Source organism: Bubalus bubalis, chromosome 2 (genome assembly GCF_019923935.1).
Source record: "Bubalus bubalis isolate 160015118507 breed Murrah chromosome 2, NDDB_SH_1, whole genome shotgun sequence".
Taxonomy (NCBI): Eukaryota; Metazoa; Chordata; class Mammalia; order Artiodactyla; family Bovidae; genus Bubalus; species Bubalus bubalis.
Window position 1 is genome coordinate 53,556,536 of NC_059158.1, and position 18,570 is coordinate 53,575,105.

The 18,570-nt window shown below is 46.5% G+C and overlaps 2 protein-coding genes and 1 non-coding gene across 6 annotated transcripts; 1 reads left to right on the top strand and 2 right to left on the bottom strand.

The window, feature by feature from the left end:
- Window positions 1-3,126: 3,126 nt before the first annotated feature.
- On the bottom strand, window positions 3,127-3,198 carry TRNAE-UUC. The gene has a single exon. It is a non-coding gene; the product is annotated as a tRNA-Glu (tRNA).
- Window positions 3,199-3,966: 768 nt separating this feature from the next.
- On the bottom strand, window positions 3,967-8,608 carry CCDC115 (coiled-coil domain containing 115). Of its 4 annotated transcripts, none has more exons than XM_006060632.3 (5): window positions 8,489-8,608; window positions 7,755-7,858; window positions 7,576-7,658; window positions 6,830-6,976; window positions 3,967-5,317 (listed from the first exon to the last, which is right to left on the bottom strand). In XM_006060632.3, exons 1-5 carry the CDS (start codon window positions 8,501-8,503, stop codon window positions 5,205-5,207), a joined length of 462 nt encoding a protein of 153 aa, XP_006060694.1. In that variant the 5' UTR covers window positions 8,504-8,608; the 3' UTR covers window positions 3,967-5,204. The 4 variants fall into 4 exon arrangements, with proteins under 4 accessions (XP_006060694.1, XP_025128505.1, XP_006060693.1 ...); XM_025272720.2 differs by lacking the exon at window positions 8,489-8,608 and adding an exon at window positions 8,018-8,154; XM_006060631.3 differs by lacking the exon at window positions 8,489-8,608 and adding an exon at window positions 7,934-8,127 and having other exon boundaries at window positions 6,830-6,961.
- Window positions 8,160-13,208, top strand: IMP4 (IMP U3 small nucleolar ribonucleoprotein 4). Its single transcript, XM_006060633.3, has 10 exons — window positions 8,160-8,291; window positions 8,689-8,823; window positions 8,969-9,077; window positions 10,883-10,966; window positions 11,672-11,781; window positions 11,857-11,989; window positions 12,075-12,229; window positions 12,313-12,407; window positions 12,527-12,600; window positions 12,681-13,208. The coding sequence occupies exons 2-10, from the start codon at window positions 8,821-8,823 to the stop codon at window positions 12,791-12,793; spliced, it is 876 nt and encodes a 291-aa protein (XP_006060695.1). The 5' UTR covers window positions 8,160-8,291; window positions 8,689-8,820; the 3' UTR covers window positions 12,794-13,208.
- The last annotated feature ends 5,362 nt before the right edge of the window (window positions 13,209-18,570 follow it).

Sequence of the window (18,570 nt, forward strand, 5' to 3'; positions counted from 1 at the left end):
ATCTGGTCCCATCACTTCATGGCAAATAGGGAAATAACGGAAACAGTGAGAGACTTTATTTTGGGGGGATCCAAAATCATTGTAGATGGTGACTGCAGCCATGAAATTAAAAGACACTTGCTCCTTGGAAGAAAAGTTATGACCAATTATGACCCCTAGACAGAGTATTAAAAATAGTTTTGTGACCTGGTTCGAAGAACTGACTCATTGGAAAAGACCTTGATGCTGGGAAAGATTGAAGGCGGGAGGAGAAGGGGCCAACAGAAGATGAGCTGGTTGGATGGCATCATGGACTCAACGGACATGAATTTGAGTAAGTTCTGGGAGTTGGTGATGGACAGGGAAGCCTCGAGTGCTGCAATCCACGGGGTTGCAAAGAGTCAGACACGACTGAGGGACTGAACTGAACTGAACAATGTATGAGTAAAACATACTGGTTTGTTCAGCCCTCATGGGTTCTGATTCTTAAGCATAACTACTTGAAGACAGAGTCTAGGGTAAGTTAATACATAGTTCATTAACATAGCTTAAGAAAAACATTTCCATAAGAAAAACGCATTGGTTAGCTCAAGGTTTGAGAAAAGTTAAGTTCAGGTGGAACGAGGTGTCATCATGGCAACACCGAATTTTAAGAGAAACCTGCTTTTAAATTTGTATAGCTGCTGCTGCTGCTGCTAAGTCGCTTCAGTAGTGTCCGACTCTGTGCGACCCCATAGACAGCAGCCCACTAGGCTCCTCCGTCCTTGGGATTCTCCAGGCAAGAATACTGGAGTGGGTTGCCATTTCCTTCTCCAATGCATGAAAGTGAAAAGTGAAAGTGAAAAGTGAAAGTGAAGTCTCTCAGTCATTTCTGACTCTTTGCGAACCCATGGACTGCAGCCTGCCAGGCTCCTCCGTCCATGGGATTTTCCAGGCAAGAGTACTGGAGTGGGGTGCCATTGCCTTCTCCGAATTTGTATAGAGTAGGGAAAAAAGAAAATCTGACACTTGTAGTTTGCTTCCTCCTGCAACTTAAGAGAGAGAGAAAAAACGTCTGACACTTGCAGCCTATTTTCTCTGTTTGGAGACCCCCAGCCTTCTGAGATGGAGAAGGAAATGGCAACCCACTCCAGTGTTCTTGCCTGGAGAATCCCATGGACGGAGAAGCCTGGTATGCTGCAGTCCATGGGGTCGCAGAATCGGACACGACTGAAGCGACTTAGCAGCAGCAGCAGCAGGAGCCTTCTGAGAGACCAATGGCACCCCACTCCAGTACTCTTGCCTGGAAAATCCTATGATTGGAGGAGCCTGGTAGGCTGCAGTCCATGGGGTTGCTAAGAGTCGGACACGACTGAGCGACTTCACTTTGACTTTTCACTTTCATGCATTGGAGAAGGAAATGGCAACCCACTCCAGTATTCTTGCCTGGAGAATCCCAGGGACGGAGGAGCCTGTTGGGCTGCTGTCTCTGGGGTTGCACAGAATCGGACACGACTGAAGCGACTTAGCAGCAGCAGCAGCAGCCTTCTGAAAGAGATGGGAATAGCAGACCACCTGACCTGCCTCTTGAGAAACCTGTATGCAGATCAGGAAGCAACAGTTAGAACTGGACATGGAACAACAGACTGGTTCCAAATAGGAAAAGGAGTACGTCAAGGCTGTATTTTGTCACCCTGGTTATTTAACTTATATGCAGAGTACATCATGAGAAATGCTGGGCTGGAAGAAGCACAAGCTGGAATCAAGATTGCTGGAGAAATATCAATAACCTCAGATATGCAGATGACACCACCCTTATGGCAGAAAGTGAAGAGGAACTTTAAAAAGCCTCTTGATGAAAGTGAAAGAGGAGAGTGAAAAAGTTGGCTTAAAGCTCAACATTCAGAAAACGAAGGTCATGGCATCTGGTCCCATCACTTCATGGGAAATAGATGGGGAAACAGTGGAAACAGTGTCAGACTTGATTTTTCTGGGCTCCAAAATCACTGCAGATGGTGACTGCAGCCATGAAATTAAAAGATGCTTACTCCTTGGAAGGAAAGTTATGACCAACCTAGATAGCATATTGAAAAGCAGAGACATTACTTTGCCAACAAAGGTCCATCTAGTCAAGGCTATGGTTTTTCCAGTAGTCAAGTATGGATATGAGAGTTGGACTGTGAAGAAGGCTGAGCGCCGAAGAATTGATGCTTTTGAACTGTGGTGTTGGAGAAGACTCTTGAGAGTCCCCTGGACTGCAAGGAGATCCAACCAGTCCATTCTAAAGGAGATCAGTCCTGGGTGTTCTTTGGAAGGACTGATGCTAAAGCTGGAACTCCAATATTTGGCCACCTCATGCGAAGAGCTGACTCATTGGAAAAGACTCTGATGCTGGGAGGGATGGGGGGCAGTAGGAGAAGGGGACGACAGAGGATGAGATGGCTGGATGGCATCACCGACTCAATGGATGTGAGTTTGAGTGAACTCCGGGAGTTGGTGATGGACAGGGAGGCCCGGCGTGCTGCAATTCTTGGGGTCGCAAAGAGTCGGACACGACTGAGAGACTGAACTGAACTGCACTGAGCCTTCCTGCCTGTTACCCTCTCACCAGGAACCCCAGCCACTGGATCACAGGAGGAACACAGCAGCCACAGGGCTAAAAAGTTAAAAATTTCAGGGAACTCTCCAGTTCCTCCCGGCACCCAGCTCATCGCTCCTCCGCGGACCCAGGTCAGCAGCAGCTCAGCCTCGGGCTTGCCTGCAGTCTCTTGGGCCAATCTGCAGGGGTGGGGCTCCACCTCTCCCTGCCGCACAGCCCTTCAGGGATGAGCCGGAGAGCAGGGACGCTCTGCGCAGCGGAGGTTTAATATTTTAAAATTAAATATTTAATATGCAAATAATAATATTATTAATTCTGTGGTATTAAGGTACTGCATTATATAGGCAGTATATAAGGTATCTTATGTAACTCAGTGTTAGAGAACAACTAGCTAATAATGTGATGAGAATTGACAATGATTAAAACATTTAAGAATGGGCCCCGGAGTTTCCTGGGCATAGATATCGCTAGGATTAAATGGAAAGAAACAGTTCATTTGACTTGAGATGTACTAAAGGCAAAAAACTGAAACTTTGGCAAATAACTTAAAGTAAAAAGGGTAATTTTAGTTCCCATACCGGGAGTCGAACCCGGGCCGCCTGGGTGAAAACCAGGAATCCTAACCGCTAGACCATATGGGAACCACTGAAAGCATTTCTCCCTTATTCATATATATATCATCTGCGTCAGCCTGTCGTCAGCACATCCACACGCCTGCGCACTTCAGGCTTTGCGCGCGCGTGTAGCATTTCAGCCTGACTGCGGCTGCGCGAGCCCTGGTCTGCTTACGCGGTGCTTGTCAGCAGATCCCGGTGTCTCTTGGAGGGGCTCTTACTCCGGAAAGCGCCCTCTAGAACCCGAGCGAGGGTGTGTGACGAGGCGCTGGTAACCGCCTTGGACCTTGAGCGCCCCCGAAGCGTAGTTTCAAACAGTAAATGAAGGAGGGCTATTGCTTGACCTTCGTTGTCAACTGACGTCTAAAACAAGACTTCTCTCCCCGTGGCCACCCCCCTCCCCTGGCACCCGCCTCAGGACCAGGTTCCCAGAGAAAATCTTTTCCTAGAATGGCTAAAACAGGGTGTTCACCTTCGCTCATTTTGGCTTGAGAATCTCTGAAATGCAACCGTTGTGTTGGGGGAGGGAATACCCTTTTCCCCTCCAGTCACATTGTTTCCTTTTGAGTGCTTCAATTAAGCTTTTCACAAACAAAGGTAGGGTGCCCCCTCTCCAAAATTCCTCCAATCCAACCAGAAAATTTGCCCTATTGCGATTTCACTTTCATGCATTGGAGAAGGAAATGGCAAGCCACTCCAGTGTTCTTGCCTGGAGAATCCCAGGGACGGGGGAGCCTGGTGGGATCGCACAGAGTCGGACAGGACTGAAGCGACTTAGCAGCAGCAGCAGGCAGCAGCGATTCAAGTATATTTTTATTAAAGGCTCAAGAATTAAAACACTGTGGTACCTGTGTCTTAACTTACATTCAGATCAATGAAAAAAATGGAAATGCCAAAATATGGTAGGGGTATACAACACTGGGATTAATCGAAAGAAAAGGGTGGCATTTCAAATCAGCGCTAATGATGGTCCACTGTATGAACTATGGTAGAAAAGAAGACGTTGAATGCAGGACTCACCCTATACTTCACTTGAATACAAAAGTTCTTGAGGAAAACACTGGAGAATTCTATTATCCCATCAACTGCAATCCCAAAGCCAGAAATCATAAAATAGCTACCTGATAATTTCAACTGTTCTAAGAAACTTGATTTAAACACAAGAGCTGAGAGAGCTTTCACCTTACTCATTACACTATTCAACTGTTCTGTGCAGTTTAATGCAATGTGTTTTATAATAAAAAGTTAAAAAAACCCACCATAAGTGAAGTTAAAACACAAAAACTGGGAAAAAAGATACATCTCATATTATAAACAAAAAACTAACATCCCCAATAAGCTCCTAGAAACTGCTAAAAATATCAACAAGCCCATAGAAAAATGAAGCCAGGACACAGAGTTTCTGGCCCCTCAACAAATTAAAAGACTCATTCTTGAAAGGCAGTCTTTTAAAAACCTGAATGGTCTCTTGAAAGAGTTCCCTTGAAAATTTAGGTCAGATCCTTTTTACTTTCTGGCTTAAAACCTGCTAAGCATTTCCCATCTACTCAGATATGTGTGGTTTTCTATCAACGCAGAATCATTCTGTCCTGACCTGTGTAGCTGTGTATGTTTTTTGCCCCCCATCAAAGTCAGTTTTAAGGATCTGGAGAAACTGAAGCACCTACTTCTTGTCCTTCCCTGCCAGTAGCTGTGTAGTATTTCATCCAGTAATGAAAAACCACAGCTAATTGATGCGTGAAGTTGTTATTGTTCAATAATATGAACTAACCCAACAGCTTTGTGACTGCTCCACATGGATGTGTCCTGGGACAATGTGAGTTTACAAGTGGTTTCACAGTAGTAACCTTGAACATTATGCAGTTTGCCTCTTCAGACTTCCCCACCTAACAAAGTTGGAAACATGCAGACCAGAGAAGTATTAAGGAGCGGGAGTTAGATGGGGTGGTGGGCAATCTGTGAAGGAGGAAGGGCTGATAAGGGAGCCACATCGAAGAATGGCTGTTCCCACTCCTTGCTTCTGTGGTGACAGGTCAGGGAGCCCTGGGTTCTAGCTGCTTGAGTTTCTCCTGGAGTTCCTGGAGCTGGCTTCGACCCCAGTTGATGCGGCTCTGAAGGCTGGCCATGTCTGCAGCCAGCTGCAGACCTAGAGGAGGAGAAGACATTGTCACTGTGGTATCTATGGTGCCACATGTCTCAAGGGGCTCTGAATACCCTCAGGCCACTCTGGCCTTCAAACTAGTCCTAAAACATTCCAGGTACAGCTGGCATTGACTCCTTGAGAACCTCACTGGACTCATACTCTCAAATCCTTCAGGTCATTGCTAAAATGTCACCTCCCCCTCAAATTTCCTTGACCCTCTTATAGCACCCACCAGGAACTAAAAATTCACAGATTATAACATAGTCTCTGTCCTTATATCATTCCTTCTTTTCTCCATTATCACAGGCCCTCACTACTCTTGCCCTCTCTCCTTCTACTTGTTTTCTCTGCCCCCAAGAGTGGTCCACATTCTGGATCCACACCTATGTTGCTTCCACTTGATACCTCTCCTGGAATAGCTGCTGGGAAGTCCTCTGGGCCCTCCACACCACCCAGTCCACTGGCCAGTCCTGTCTTCTGCCATACTGCCTGGTCACACTGATCACTCCCTCCAGATAACACTTTACCCTTCTGATGTTGCTTCTGCCCCACTCCTTAGTCTTCTTGACTGGTCTCTTCCCTTCTTTTCCCCTTATTTCCTGTTTACATTCCTGGGACCTCTGCTGACCTCATCCCATTTCAACTTTAATGCTGTGGCTGTGTCAGCAACTTGGGAATTTAAAACCAGTGTTATGCAGTGAGCTCTCAAATCTCTCTCTCCAGTCCAGGCCTCTTCCAAACTCCAGATACATGTACCCAACCATCCATTCAAAATCTCCACCACACCAGGAACATACCCCACACCACTCCTGACTTTACCTCAGCTGCTGCTCTGTTGCCCTCCCGCCTCACCTTTTCAGGCATTCTGACTACAGACTGGGCGCATCCTTCACTGCTCTCCTTCCCTTACTCCTGAATTGATCTATCAGCAAATCCTGTGGTTTCCACTCGAAAAAACATGCAGTTTTCCCCCTACTTATCCTGTCTTCCACTGTCCACACCACCTCCACTCTTGCCCACTGGCCTCCTCTCTGCCATACCAGACGCAACATCACCTCAGAGATCTGCCCTGGTTGGTCCCTGGCACCTAGAACACTGTTCCCCCAGATCACCAACAAAGGTCTTTCCTTCATCTCTTCAGAGGCCTTTCCAGGCTACCAAATACACAACAGCTCCCCTAGGCTATGCCATCCATTGCACTCTCTCTACCTTATTTTTTCATAGCAACTTTCATTGCCTGGTATTTTATTTAGGGCCTACTTATTTGTTTTCACGCATGTTTTTCTGCACTCAATAAAGATCCCATGAGGGTGTTATACCTTTTGTTTCCTGCTGTATCCCCAGCACCTCCTATGAACCTGAACTCTGCCAACAGCCAATAAATGCTTTTTTAAAAAATAGTAGGTGTGCAACAAGCCTGAAATGGAGAAAACCTGCAAAGCCCTTTGCAGACTAATCCCAAGCCTGGCATTAGTTAGCACTCACGGTAGATAGGTCCCTTTCAGGGTCACTCACCCTCCCGGAAGCTGGCTTGAGCTTGTCGCAGACTGTGAGGAACCAGGATTCCAAACCATTTCAAAGGGTTCTGGGGAGCTGGGGAGGAGTCTGGCTCTGGGGTCCTTGGGAGACCCTTGCGCCTGCGCAGAGCTGAAGAAAGAAAGGCTAGGGGTCTTGTTATTAATACCTGGCCGTCTTCTTGGCGACAATGTTAAACTCGATCTAAGTTCAAGATCCCAGAAAATACCAACTGTTGTAAAATTCGTTTTATGTTTCAGAAAACACCTTATTACAAGGAACTACCCTTCCCCTTGTGTCTGTCCACTCTTTTTTACTGACTGTCATAAAACCAGCAAATGACCCCCCTTGTTTTCCTGTGAAAAAGGTACACAGACTTTTGCCATTTTGCCTGAACCTGCTGAAAAGCCAGACACACCCTTCAACTCCCCATTGTCTCATGAATGATTAACTGGGATTAGAAATTTGTCCCCCTTAAACTAGCTAGACACAGAAATAAACATCTTCTGTTCAGCTGAGACTTCCTCTGACTGCAAAACAATTCTAACGGTAAGGGACCTCGCCCATAACTTTCTATTCCCCCTATAAATCTAAGGCAAAAAAACCTCTCTGCTGAGATATTCTGATCTTCAAAATTGGGGCGCGCTCTATCGTAACAGCCTAAATAAAATCATCTACTCAGACGTCCCATGCATTTTGTCTTTTATATGGGAAGGGACCCTACGGGAAGAAGAGGGGGAGCTCACCTGCCTCGCGGGATCCCACCTCTTCTGGAGTCTGGGTGCCGGCTCTCACCATCCAGAACTTCTGGAGTCCGTCCTGAGCCTCGCTACAGAACGACAAGGGAGATTGGGAGATTGGACCTTTGGCGGCCCCGGCCCGGCCCTCTGCCCGCCCACCCGCTGCAGCATGCAAGGCTCCTCACCTGGTGCCGACGCGGACCTGGGGCTCCATGTGGGAGGCATACTGCAGGGGCCCTACTGACTTGGCACCCATGGCATAGCGCGCTTTGGAGAGCGAGAGCCAGCCCTGGGAAGAGAGAAGAGGTGAAACAAAGTAACTTCCGTGCGCCGGCCAGCCTGCCCTCCCGCCCGAAGCTCCCACCTCCTCCACCCGGGCGTTTAGCGCCTGCCGCTTCGCCTCCAGTTGCTCCAGGTCACCGAGGAGCTGCAGGAGAACAAAGTCGACCTCGGCCCGCAGATCCCGAGAAGCCATCTGTTCCGCAGAGTCGAGAGCCGGCTCCTGACAGGTCGCCCAATCAGTGCCTGCCGTCCTAGCAGGACAGCCAATAGGCGCGCGAGGCCCGCCCTCTCGGGGGCGTTCCCAGTCGTGGGTGGATTGTGGCTGCCTGTTTTGCGCTTTTCAGGATCAGCGCGGCCTCAGAGCTGCGACCCTGGAAGTGATAACCTTCGTCAGGCAAGCATCCGAAGGGCACCAGCCACCCGGACAATCGGCAAGAGCTGTGGGTATCTCCGAATCACTTCTGGAAGCGGCCGCGATTTAAACGTAGAGTTGTCTGAGTGGCGATGAAACGAGGCGTCCATTTTAGAGGGGCGGCTTTAATTTCAGAATAGGCGGGTAGGCGATCATCTGGTTAATCGCTGTACAGCTTTTACACCTGCTGAAGCTACAGTTATGATTATTTTAGGGATTCCTCACCTTCAAATCGAACATTCGCCTCCTCGCGCTAGGTAGTGAAGCCAGGCTGTCGCCTTTATTAACTGCCGGTCTAAGTCACGTGACAGCACCTTGCCGCCCTATCCTGCCTATTGGTTGCTTCAGTGAGCACGCGCTTCAGTCTGGCCAATCGCTTTGCCACTCCCACCTTCTGTTCGCCATTTTAACTTCGGGCATTGTAGGAATCAGCGGGATCCAGTGAAGTCTGTACCGACTTTTGGTTAAGGGCGGAAGGAGGACGGCGGAGGCGAGGACTGCGTTGCGCAAGCGGTATCCAAAGATTCTCCTGGACCCACGTGGAAGTTGCCCTCAGGATGGTAGGAGGGATGTTTTAAACTCCTGTTTTGGAGGTCGGGGGCTAGTGGAGGCTGGGGTTGTGGCCGGTGGGGTCGGGGCGTATGTTTCTGGAGCCTGCTTTGCTTGGAGAAAACGGGTTGTCTGAATGGGCCCGCTCTTCCCCAGCTGCGCCGCGAGGCCCGCCTTCGCCGCGAGTACCTGTACCGCAAGGCACGAGAGGAGGCTGAACGAACGGCCCAGGAGAGGAAGGACAAGGTTCGGCGCGCGCTTGAGGGTACGTGTGTCCCCCGCTGTCCGATCTTTTCTAGAGACCTTAGTTTTAAAACCCAACGGGAAACAGGCCCCAGTGCTGTAAAAGGCTTTTAATTAGCATTTACTTGTGTTAGAGTGGTGAGTATTTTTTCACGTGTTTACTGGTCATTTCCCTTAACTGTTCGATCTTCTTCATGGTTTGCAAATATTCCTTTCAAGATCGTATGAATTACTTGTCATTTATGTTACAGTATCCAGATTTTACAGCTTGCTTATTAATTTTATTTACAGTGTCCGTTGTTCAGTCGCTAAGTTGCAGTGTCTAGGCCTTTCCAGATTTAAACATTTCACGTGGTCCTATACATATTTCCCCTGCATCGTTTCTGTTCTTGCTACTTGTTGTCACTACAGGGTAATATCTGATTGTCTTTTACTGCTGTTACAAGTCCCTTGTATTTGAAAACTGTTAATTCGTGTAGAACTTAATTTTATTTGCGTTGTAAATTAGGAATTTAACTTTGCAATATTTTGCGCACTTTCCATTTGCCGTACTGTTAAAAGAGTCTGTCACACGTGCCTGATTGGAAATGCTTTATTTAGATGTATCTCGTTGGTTCTTGTGTTGGTGGAGCTCTGTTTCCTGATTGTACATCAACTCAGTACCTGTTTTAAATTCACTTTGATTGTCTTAGGTTTTAGACATGTAAAGTATGTGTGTGTATATTTATGTCAAGCATAATGTAATACAGAGCTTCTCAGCGCTAGTGGTAAAAGAATCTACCCTGTTGATGCAAGAGGTGTGGGTTCTAACCCGGAGTAGGAAATGGCAACCCACTCCAGCATCCTTGCCTGGAAAATTCCAGGGACAGAGGAACCTGGCAGACTGCTGCCCATGGATCCTGTAGAGAGTCTGTTGGGACTGAGCTCCTGATGTAATGACCTATCTGCTCACATTAAGAAATGAAAATGATAAATATATTGAAGTTCAGAAATATTTCCCCCGACCTAGAGAACCACAGTATTGAATATTGATTAAAAATAAGCCATTTCCTTCCTCTTCTTTTTTGCCTGTATCATGCTTATTTGTAATATTAAATCATATTGGTTGATTTTAGGTAGTATTAGGTTTTGCGTATTCTTTTGCCACGTTATGTTTTTGTTTGGCATCGTTACTAAGATCCATTGAGTGTAGGTGGGGCTCCTGCAGGTAAATATTCCACAGGGTCTTCATCCAATTCACTGTGGGGGGTGGACAGCTTATTTTTAGTTTGGGTCAGCCCTGCTGCTGTGAACGCTGTCTTCAGTGTGCAAGAGTTTGTCCAGGGTATGTTAGAGAGAAGTGCTGGATTCAAGGACATGCTCCAAAGTGGGCACGGCCACACAGGCCAGCCTCTCTGCCAAATCTAGCTTTAGTTCACAGAGGGAACCTCTGACCCAGAGCATCACGATGAATGATTTTAATGTCAGAGGGTTTGAGGGTTTCTGATCCACCTTCATATAGAATGAGTAGTTTCCATTTATTTTTTTTAACATTGTTAATTTTTTTCTGACTACAAAGGGAATGCATACTTGTGGTTAGATATTTTAGAAACCTCTCAAGTCTTGACACTCAGCACCCACAGTAAATGAAATCACCCATAAACACTCTTAACAAGGTGGCATATAGCCAAAAAATAATTGTTTCATTACCACCTCCACCTCTAATTACATATCAGCTCTCTGCTCAGAAAGGAGTAAAGGGGTGTTTTCCTATCAAGTTTGTACAGTGTTGTAAAAACTGAAGGTTCTATGCATTTCTCTCTCAACCTCTCTGTCTTCCCCTTGCAGAGAACCGCCTGATTCCCACCGAGTTACGCAGGGAAGCTCTGGCCTTACAGGGGTCCCTGGAGTTTGACGATGCCGGCGGTGAAGGTGACCTTCCCGGACTCTATGGTCCAGCTTCTCTTCCTGCACTTGAGCCCATTAACTTCCGTGTCATTCCTGACACACCCTGAAGAAAGGCTGTGAAGCTCCTGATCCTGAAACGGTCTTCCAGGCACCCTCATGGCTGTGCACAGATGACACCTCAGGGGCCCTCTCACTGCGTGCTCCCAGTTCTGTTTACATGGCACAGTATTACCCCACTTTGTACTTTGTTTTGTCCGTTAATTGGCCCTCTCACTAGGAATGTAGGTTCTGATGGGACAGAACAGTGTCATTTTGTTCATTTGTGTCCTCAGCTACCAGGACTTCATTGATATCCAGATGTTTGATTCATTCCATTATTCAACAAATATGAAAGGAATCACAGCATAAAAATTTGTTGTGAAGTAAAGGAGTCTGTTACTCTGGGCCTTAACAGAATCTGGACTTGTGCTAACATGGCAGCTACTTGTTCCATGTGATTACCAGAGCTTAAATGAACTAAAATCAAGTAGAAAGATTCAGTTCCTCGATCACACTTGTGCTTGTAGCCAGTTTGGCCAGGGGCCACCCTGTTGTCCAGAGCAGGTACAGAGCATTTCCATTCTTGAAGGTATTGTCAGATAGTGTTGTTCTGGGTGGATTTGGCCACCGCACGTTAGCATTTCACTTCCCTCGACAATATCGTGTTCTCGTGCCTCATGCTCCTAACAGGTGTGACCAACCACGTAGATGATGAGTATCGTTGGGCAGGGGTTGAGGATCCCAAGGTCATGATTACTACCTCCCGAGATCCCAGTTCCCGCCTTAAGATGTTTGCAAAGGTATGACAACAGGCGTGAGTGGGAGGTGTTCAGACACTCAGAGGCCCATCCTAACCAGAGGGAGTTCACATGCAGGAGCTGAAGTTGGTGTTCCCTGGTGCCCAGCGCATGAACCGTGGCCGGCATGAGGTAGGAGCTCTGGTGCGAGCCTGCAAAGCCAATGGGGTCACTGACCTGCTGGTTGTCCACGAGCATCGAGGCACACCCGGTAAGGCTGGTGGGAGGGAGCTCGGTGCTGCGAGGGTGGCTGGGTAGGAGCAGAGGGTCTCTAACAGCTTGTGTGGCCTTGCCAGTGGGGCTCATTGTCAGCCACCTGCCCTTTGGCCCAACTGCGTACTTCACACTGTGCAACGTAGTCATGAGGCATGACATCCCTGACCTGGGAACTGCATCAGAGGCCAAACCTCACCTCATCATGCATGGTTTCTCCTCCCGCCTGGGTAAGCGGGTGAGTCTGCGGCCATGGGCTGGGGGCTGGGGGCTGGGGGGTCCTAGGCCAGGCATTTTAGGCTTTTCTTCCTGCTGCCCTAGGTCTCTGACATACTCCGCTACCTATTCCCTGTGCCCAAAGATGACAGCCACCGGGTCATCACCTTCGCCAACCAGGACGACTACATCTCCTTCCGGTAGGTCTGTTGGCTGGGCTCAAGTGATGTCCCCACCTTTATGTCCCTGTACTGTTTGTTGTTTATCCTGCAGCTGCTCCCTGCCTCTGCTCAACCCTGCCCTGCCCCCTTTGCCCCAGGCACCATGTATACAAGAAGACCAACCACCGCAATGTGGAGCTGACCGAGGTTGGGCCGCGCTTTGAGCTGAAGTGTGAGTTTGGGGCTTTTCCTACATCTGGTGGTGGGCAGTGCTGGATATGTAGGTGACTATATCTCATCCCCTTCCCCCAGTGTACATGATCCGCCTGGGCACGCTGGAACAGGAGGCCACTGCAGACGTAGAGTGGCGCTGGCACCCCTACACCAACACCGCACACAAGAGAGTCTTCCTGAGTGCCGAGTAGCCCACTCACTAATGAGGATGTGGACCTGGACCTGGGAGGTGGGGAGAGGTCAGATAAAATGTAGTTGCTGTAGCACTCTTGTTTACCTCTTAAGTGGTCAGGGCAGGTCTGTCGGGTTGAGTGTGAAAGGTGGTGGGGGTCTCCTCAATTGCGGACCTGGCAGCTCTGGGATGTCCTCAGGTCCGGTAGTGACACTGTGTGTAGGACAAGGCAGACCTGATGCAGTGACGAGCTCCTGGGCTGTTGGGAGGGTTTGCTGCTACCGTGGGAGATCTGGTGCTGCTGTTAGTGGCCATGTACATTCATCATCTGGGAATGGGAATCAAAGTGTGAGCACAGACGTCTCACAGCGGAGGGTGGCCCTGGGGACCAGCTTTCAGCCAGGGCAGGCAGAAAATAAACAAGATGCACACCATTTATTCATTTCATTGTGGCCGCCTTTGAGTGTAATTCAAGTTTCTCAGAGAACCCAGTGCACTTGGATGTTATCAAGAATGTCTGGTATGTGAATTCACCACTTTGATGGGCACAGACTCAACTTGTTTCCTGTTTTAACAACCACAAACATTGCTTCAGGAACACTGAACATAACGTCTGTGCGTATTTATTCAAGTATATCTGATGAGTAAACTGCTGCAAGTGGAACTGTGTCTTGAAAATGATTATAGATGCTGCTGGATGATCCTCCAAGAGGCTGTCTCTTCCAGCCACTGTCAGTAGATCTGAGTGTTTCCTGTGTCCTTGTCATAACTGGGGACTGTCAGACTTGGTCAAGCTCTAGGTGCAAAATTGTTCAATTGAATGTATTTTTAAAATTATAACAGATGCTCAGTCATGTCAGACTCTTTGTAACCCCATGGACCGTAGCCCACCTGGCTCCTCTGTCCATGGGATTCTCCAGGCAAGAATACTGGAGAGGATAGCCATGCCCTCCTCCAGGGGATCTTCCTGAGCCAAGGAATTGAACCCGGGTGTGCTGCATTGCAGGCAGCTTCTTTACCATCTAATCCACGAGGGAAGCTCGTAATAGATGTCATACATATTCAAATATTCATTGGCTATATGTGTGTTCTCTGAGATCCGTTAGCTCTTTATAGAAAGTTGTTTACCTCTACGTTGATAGATTGTTTAAGTCTTTTAATTGTGAAGAATTCCAAAATAAGAGCAGAGAGGACTGTACAGTGAGTCCATGAAGCCCATCTCATTGACCAGTATCCTGGTGGCTCAGCAGTAAAGAATCCACCTGCCAATGCAGGACACAGGGGAGACGCAGGAGCCACAGGTTTGATCCCTGAGTCAGGAACATCCCCTACAGAAGAAAATGGCAACCCACTCTAATATTCTTGCCTGAGAAATGTCTTGGACCAAGGAGCCTGGCCGGCTATAGTCCATGGGGTCGCAAAGGATTTAGCAACTAAACAACAACCCACTTTGTAGCTGCACCCTCTCCCTATATCTACTCCACTTATTTTGAAGCAAATCCCAGATACATATCATTTCATCCAAAAATATTTCCATAAAAAATAAGACTCAACAAAAATAATATAGCACTGTCACACTTAAAAAAATCAATAGTTATTCCAGATTCTATTCTACATATCCAGTTAATGTTCAGTTTCCCCTGATATGGTATGTTCATTTGAACCAGCATACAACTTAGGTGCATTTCATTGCAAATGGTTGACAGTTCTCTTGTCCTTTTTAAAACAGCTTTGTTGAGATATAATGCATGTCAGCACCATTCATCTGTTTAAAATATACAGTTAAATATTTTTTAATTATATTCACAGGGTTGTACAGTCATCACCACAGTCTAATTTTAGGCCATTTTTGTCCCTTCTGAAAGAAACTCCATACCCTTTAGCTGTCACTTCCCCTTCCTTTCCAATCTTCTCCCAACTCTCAGCACCTTGTAACCACTAATCTACTTTTGGTCTCTATAGACTTGCCTACTCTGGACATTCCATAGGAACTGTGATAGAGAAGAATCTTGTATTCCAAGTTATTCACTAAAGGGATGTTGCCTCCAAGCTTAAATTATACATAATGGCCCATCTCTGGGAACCTTGCTTCCAGGTAATGAGTGTTAGGCTGAAATACCTTTGTTTAGCTCCAGGAAACATCCTGACCAGGCCCAGCTGTGAGTGACTGCAGGGAGGAAGAAATTAACCCATCCCCTCTGGAGGCGAATGGGAACCAGGAAGTGTTTGATTTTTCTCCCTCCCCTTTTGGTGTAAAGGAGCCTGAATTCAGACTCCATCAGGCAAGATGGTTCAAACCCATTATCTTCGTTTGCTGGCTTTCTGAATAAAGTCTCTATTCCTTGTCTCATTGACTCATCTCTTGAACCTGCCTGTTGTGCAGCGAGCTTAGTATGAGCTTACACTCGGTAACGGAATGGAATCATACAATTTAGTGTTTTGTGACTGGCTTCTGTCGACTAAAGAATAGTCACAACCTGAGCATAATAAGTTATTTTATTTGGTGGGAATGTTTAGGACTTCAAGCCTGGGAAACAGCATCTCAGGTATCCCTGAGGAACTGTTCTGAAGAGGCTGGAGAGGGAGGCAGGCTATATATAGAAGTTTGCAACAAAGAGGGCAGGCAGTCTGAACATCAAAGATTATTGTTAATTAAGGAAAACCGGATGTCTCAAGGAATTTAGTGCTCTTCTTTATATGGGAAGATGCAAGTTTCTGGGCTCACTGAACTCTTTCCTTTCATATGCATTTGTGCTATCTGGGACCAAATCCCGCACTCTTGCTTTTTGAGTGTTCACATCTTTAATTCCTCTTTCACCGTAAGGGGTGACAGAAGACTGCTACTTTTGCTCACATCCAGCAACCCCCCCACCCCACCCCAAGCTCCTTAGCAATCTCTGTGGGGGCGGAGTAGCAGGATCTACTGGATCACAGGCATTGTTTTCCCTTTTGGGAGCTCTCATTCACGTTTAGAAGCCTGAAATCACTGATGGCGGTGACATTCTTGCCTACTGATATGGCAGGAAATATTTCACACTTCTCAGTGTTGTTTTCAAAATTTATGTTGTAGTATGTATCACTAGTTCATTCCTCTTTGTTGCTAAATAGTATTCTATTATATGTGTATGTAAGGTGACCATGGCAGTCAGGCAGAGAAAGACACATTATAGGAAGAGAGGAAGGGATCTACCTTAGAAACCAGTGCTCTCCCTTTATAGCCAACTTTTCTTATACCCATCGATGGGAAATTGTGCCTCAAAGGGAGGGGTCCTTAGTTAAACTCACAGCTGGGGTCTTGTGATCTTGTATTCGGAGGGTTCTCACGGTTGGGTGGTCATGTTTCAGTTTTCAGTTCAGTCACTCAGTCATGTCTGACTCTGCGACCCCATGGACTGCAGCACGCCAGGCCTCCCTGTCCATCCCCAACTCCCAGAGTTTAATCAGACTCATGTTCGCTGAGTCTGTGATGCCATCCAACCATCTCATCCTCTGTCATCTCCTCCTCAATCTTTTCAATCTTTTCCAGCATCAGGGACTTTTCAAAGAGTCACTTCTTTGCATCAGGTGGGCAAAGTATTGGAGTTTCAGCTTCAGCATCAGTCCTTCCAGTGAATATTCAGGGTTGATTTCCTTTAGGTTGGACTAGTTGGATCTCCTTGCAGTCCAAGGGACTCTCAAGAGTTCTCTGACACCACAGTTCAAAAGCGTCAATTCTGCGCTCAGCTTCCTTTATAGTCCAACTCTCACATCCATACCTGACTACTGGAAACACCATAGTTTTGACTAGACTGACCTTTGTTGGCAAAGTAATGTCTCTGCTTTTTAATATGCTCTCTAGGTTGGTCATAACTTTTCTTCCAAGGAGCAAGTGTCTTTTACTTTAATGGCTGCAGTCACCATCTGCAGTGATTTTGGAGCCCCCAAAAATAAAGTCTGTCACTGTTTCCAGTGTTTCCCAATCTGTTTGGTATGAAGTGATGGGACCAGATGCCATGATCTTCGTTTTCTGAATGTTGAACTTAAAGCCAACTTTTTCACTCTCTTCTTTCACTTTCATCAAGAGGCTCTTTAGTTCTTTTTCACTTTCTGCCATAAGGGTGGTGTCATCTGCATATCTGAGGTTATTGATATTTATCCTAGCAATCTTGATTCCAGTTTGTACTTCCTCCAGCCCAGTGTTTCTCATGAGGTACTCTGCATATAAGTTAATTAGGGTGACAATATACAGCCTTGACATATTCCTTTCCCTATTTGGAACCATTCTTGTTCCATGTCCGGTTCTAACTGTTGCTTCCTGACCTGCATACAGATTTCTTGAGAGGCAGGCCAGGTGTCTGGTATTCCCATCTCTTTAAGGATTTTTCACAATTTCTTGTGATCCACATAGTCAAAGGCTTTGGCATAGTCAATAAAGCAGAAATAGATGTTTTTCTGGAACTCTCTTGCTTATTTGATGATCCAGCGGATGTTGGCAATTTGATCTCTGGTTCTTCTTCCTTTTCTAAAACTAGCTTCAACGTCTGGAAGTTCATGGTTCACATACTGGGTTGGAGAATTTTGAGCATTACTTTCCTTGCCATGTGAGATGAGTGCAGTTATGCGGTCGTTTGAGCATTCTTCGGCATTGCCTTTCTTTGGGATTGGAATGAAAGCTGACCTTTTCTAGTCCTGTGGCCACTACTGAGTTTTCCAAATTTGTGGGCATATTGAGTGCAGCACTTTCACAGCATCATCTTTTCAGATTTGGAATAGCTCAACTGGAATCCCATCACCTCCACTAGCTTTGTTAGTAGTGATGCTTCCTAAGGCCCGCTTGACTTTGCATTCCAGGACGTCTGGCTCTAGGTGAGTGATCATACCATCATGATTATCTAGGTTGCGACAATCTTTTCTTGCCATCTCTTAATATCTTTGCTTCTGTTAGGTTCATACCATTTCTGTCCTTTATTGAGCCCATCTTTGCGTGAAATGTTCCCTTGGTATCTCTGATTTTCTTGAAGAGATCTCTAGTCTTTCCCATTCTGTTGTTTTCCTCTATTTCTTTGCACTGATCACTGAGGAACACTTTTTTCTCTCCTTACTGTTCTTTGAAACTGTGCATTCAAATGGGTATATCTCGCCTTTTCTCCTTTGCCTTTTGCTTCTCTTCTTTTCATAGCTGTTTGTAAGGCCTCCTAGGACAGCCATTTTTCTTTTTTGCATTTCTTTTTTTTGGGGATGGTCTTGATCCCTGACTCCTGTACGATGTCCCAAACTTCCATAGTTCTTCACTCTGTCAGATCTAATCCCTTGAATCTGTTTCTCACTTCCACTGTATAATCGTAAGGGATTTGATTTAGGTCATACCTGAATGATCTAGTGGTTTTCCCTACTTTCTTCAATTTAAGTCTGAATTTGGCAATAAGGAGTTCATGATCTGAGCTACAGTCAGCTCCCAGTCTTCCTTTTGCTGACTGTTTAGAGCTTCTCCATTTTTGGCTGCAAAGAATATAATCAATCTGATTTCAGTATTGACCATCTGTTGATGTCCATGGGTAGAGTCTTCCCTTGTGTTGTTGGAAGAGGGTGTTTGCTATGACCAGTGCACTCAGTTGGCAAAACTCTATAGCCTTTGCCCTGCTTCATTCTATACTCCAAGGCCAAACTTGTCTTAATTCTGAGTGTCTCTTGACTTCCTACTTTTGCATTCCAGTCCCCTATAATGAAAAGGCAATCTTTTGGGGGTGTTAGTTCTAGAAAGTCTTGTAGGTCTTCATAGAACTGTTCAGCGTCAGCTTCTTCAGCATTACTGGTCGG

Bases quoted from the DNA above. Each gene is read 5' to 3' on its own strand.
- IMP4 (XM_006060633.3), top strand. The intron at 9,078-10,882 runs GTACGTGTGTCC...TTCCCCTTGCAG, and splicing joins GGTTCGGCGCGCGCTTGAGG to AGAACCGCCTGATTCCCACC. The intron at 12,230-12,312 runs GTGAGTCTGCGG...CTGCTGCCCTAG, and splicing joins CCTCCCGCCTGGGTAAGCGG to GTCTCTGACATACTCCGCTA.
- CCDC115 (XM_044932150.1), bottom strand. From the start codon at position 8,044: ATGGCTTCTCGGGATCTGCGGGCCGAGGTCGACTTTGTTCTCCTGCAG. The intron at 7,859-7,933 runs GTGGGAGCTTCG...CTCTCTTCCCAG, and splicing joins TAAACGCCCGGGTGGAGGAG to GGCTGGCTCTCGCTCTCCAA. The intron at 5,318-6,829 runs GTGAGTGACCCT...CTCCTCCTCTAG, and splicing joins TCAAGCCAGCTTCCGGGAGG to GTCTGCAGCTGGCTGCAGAC.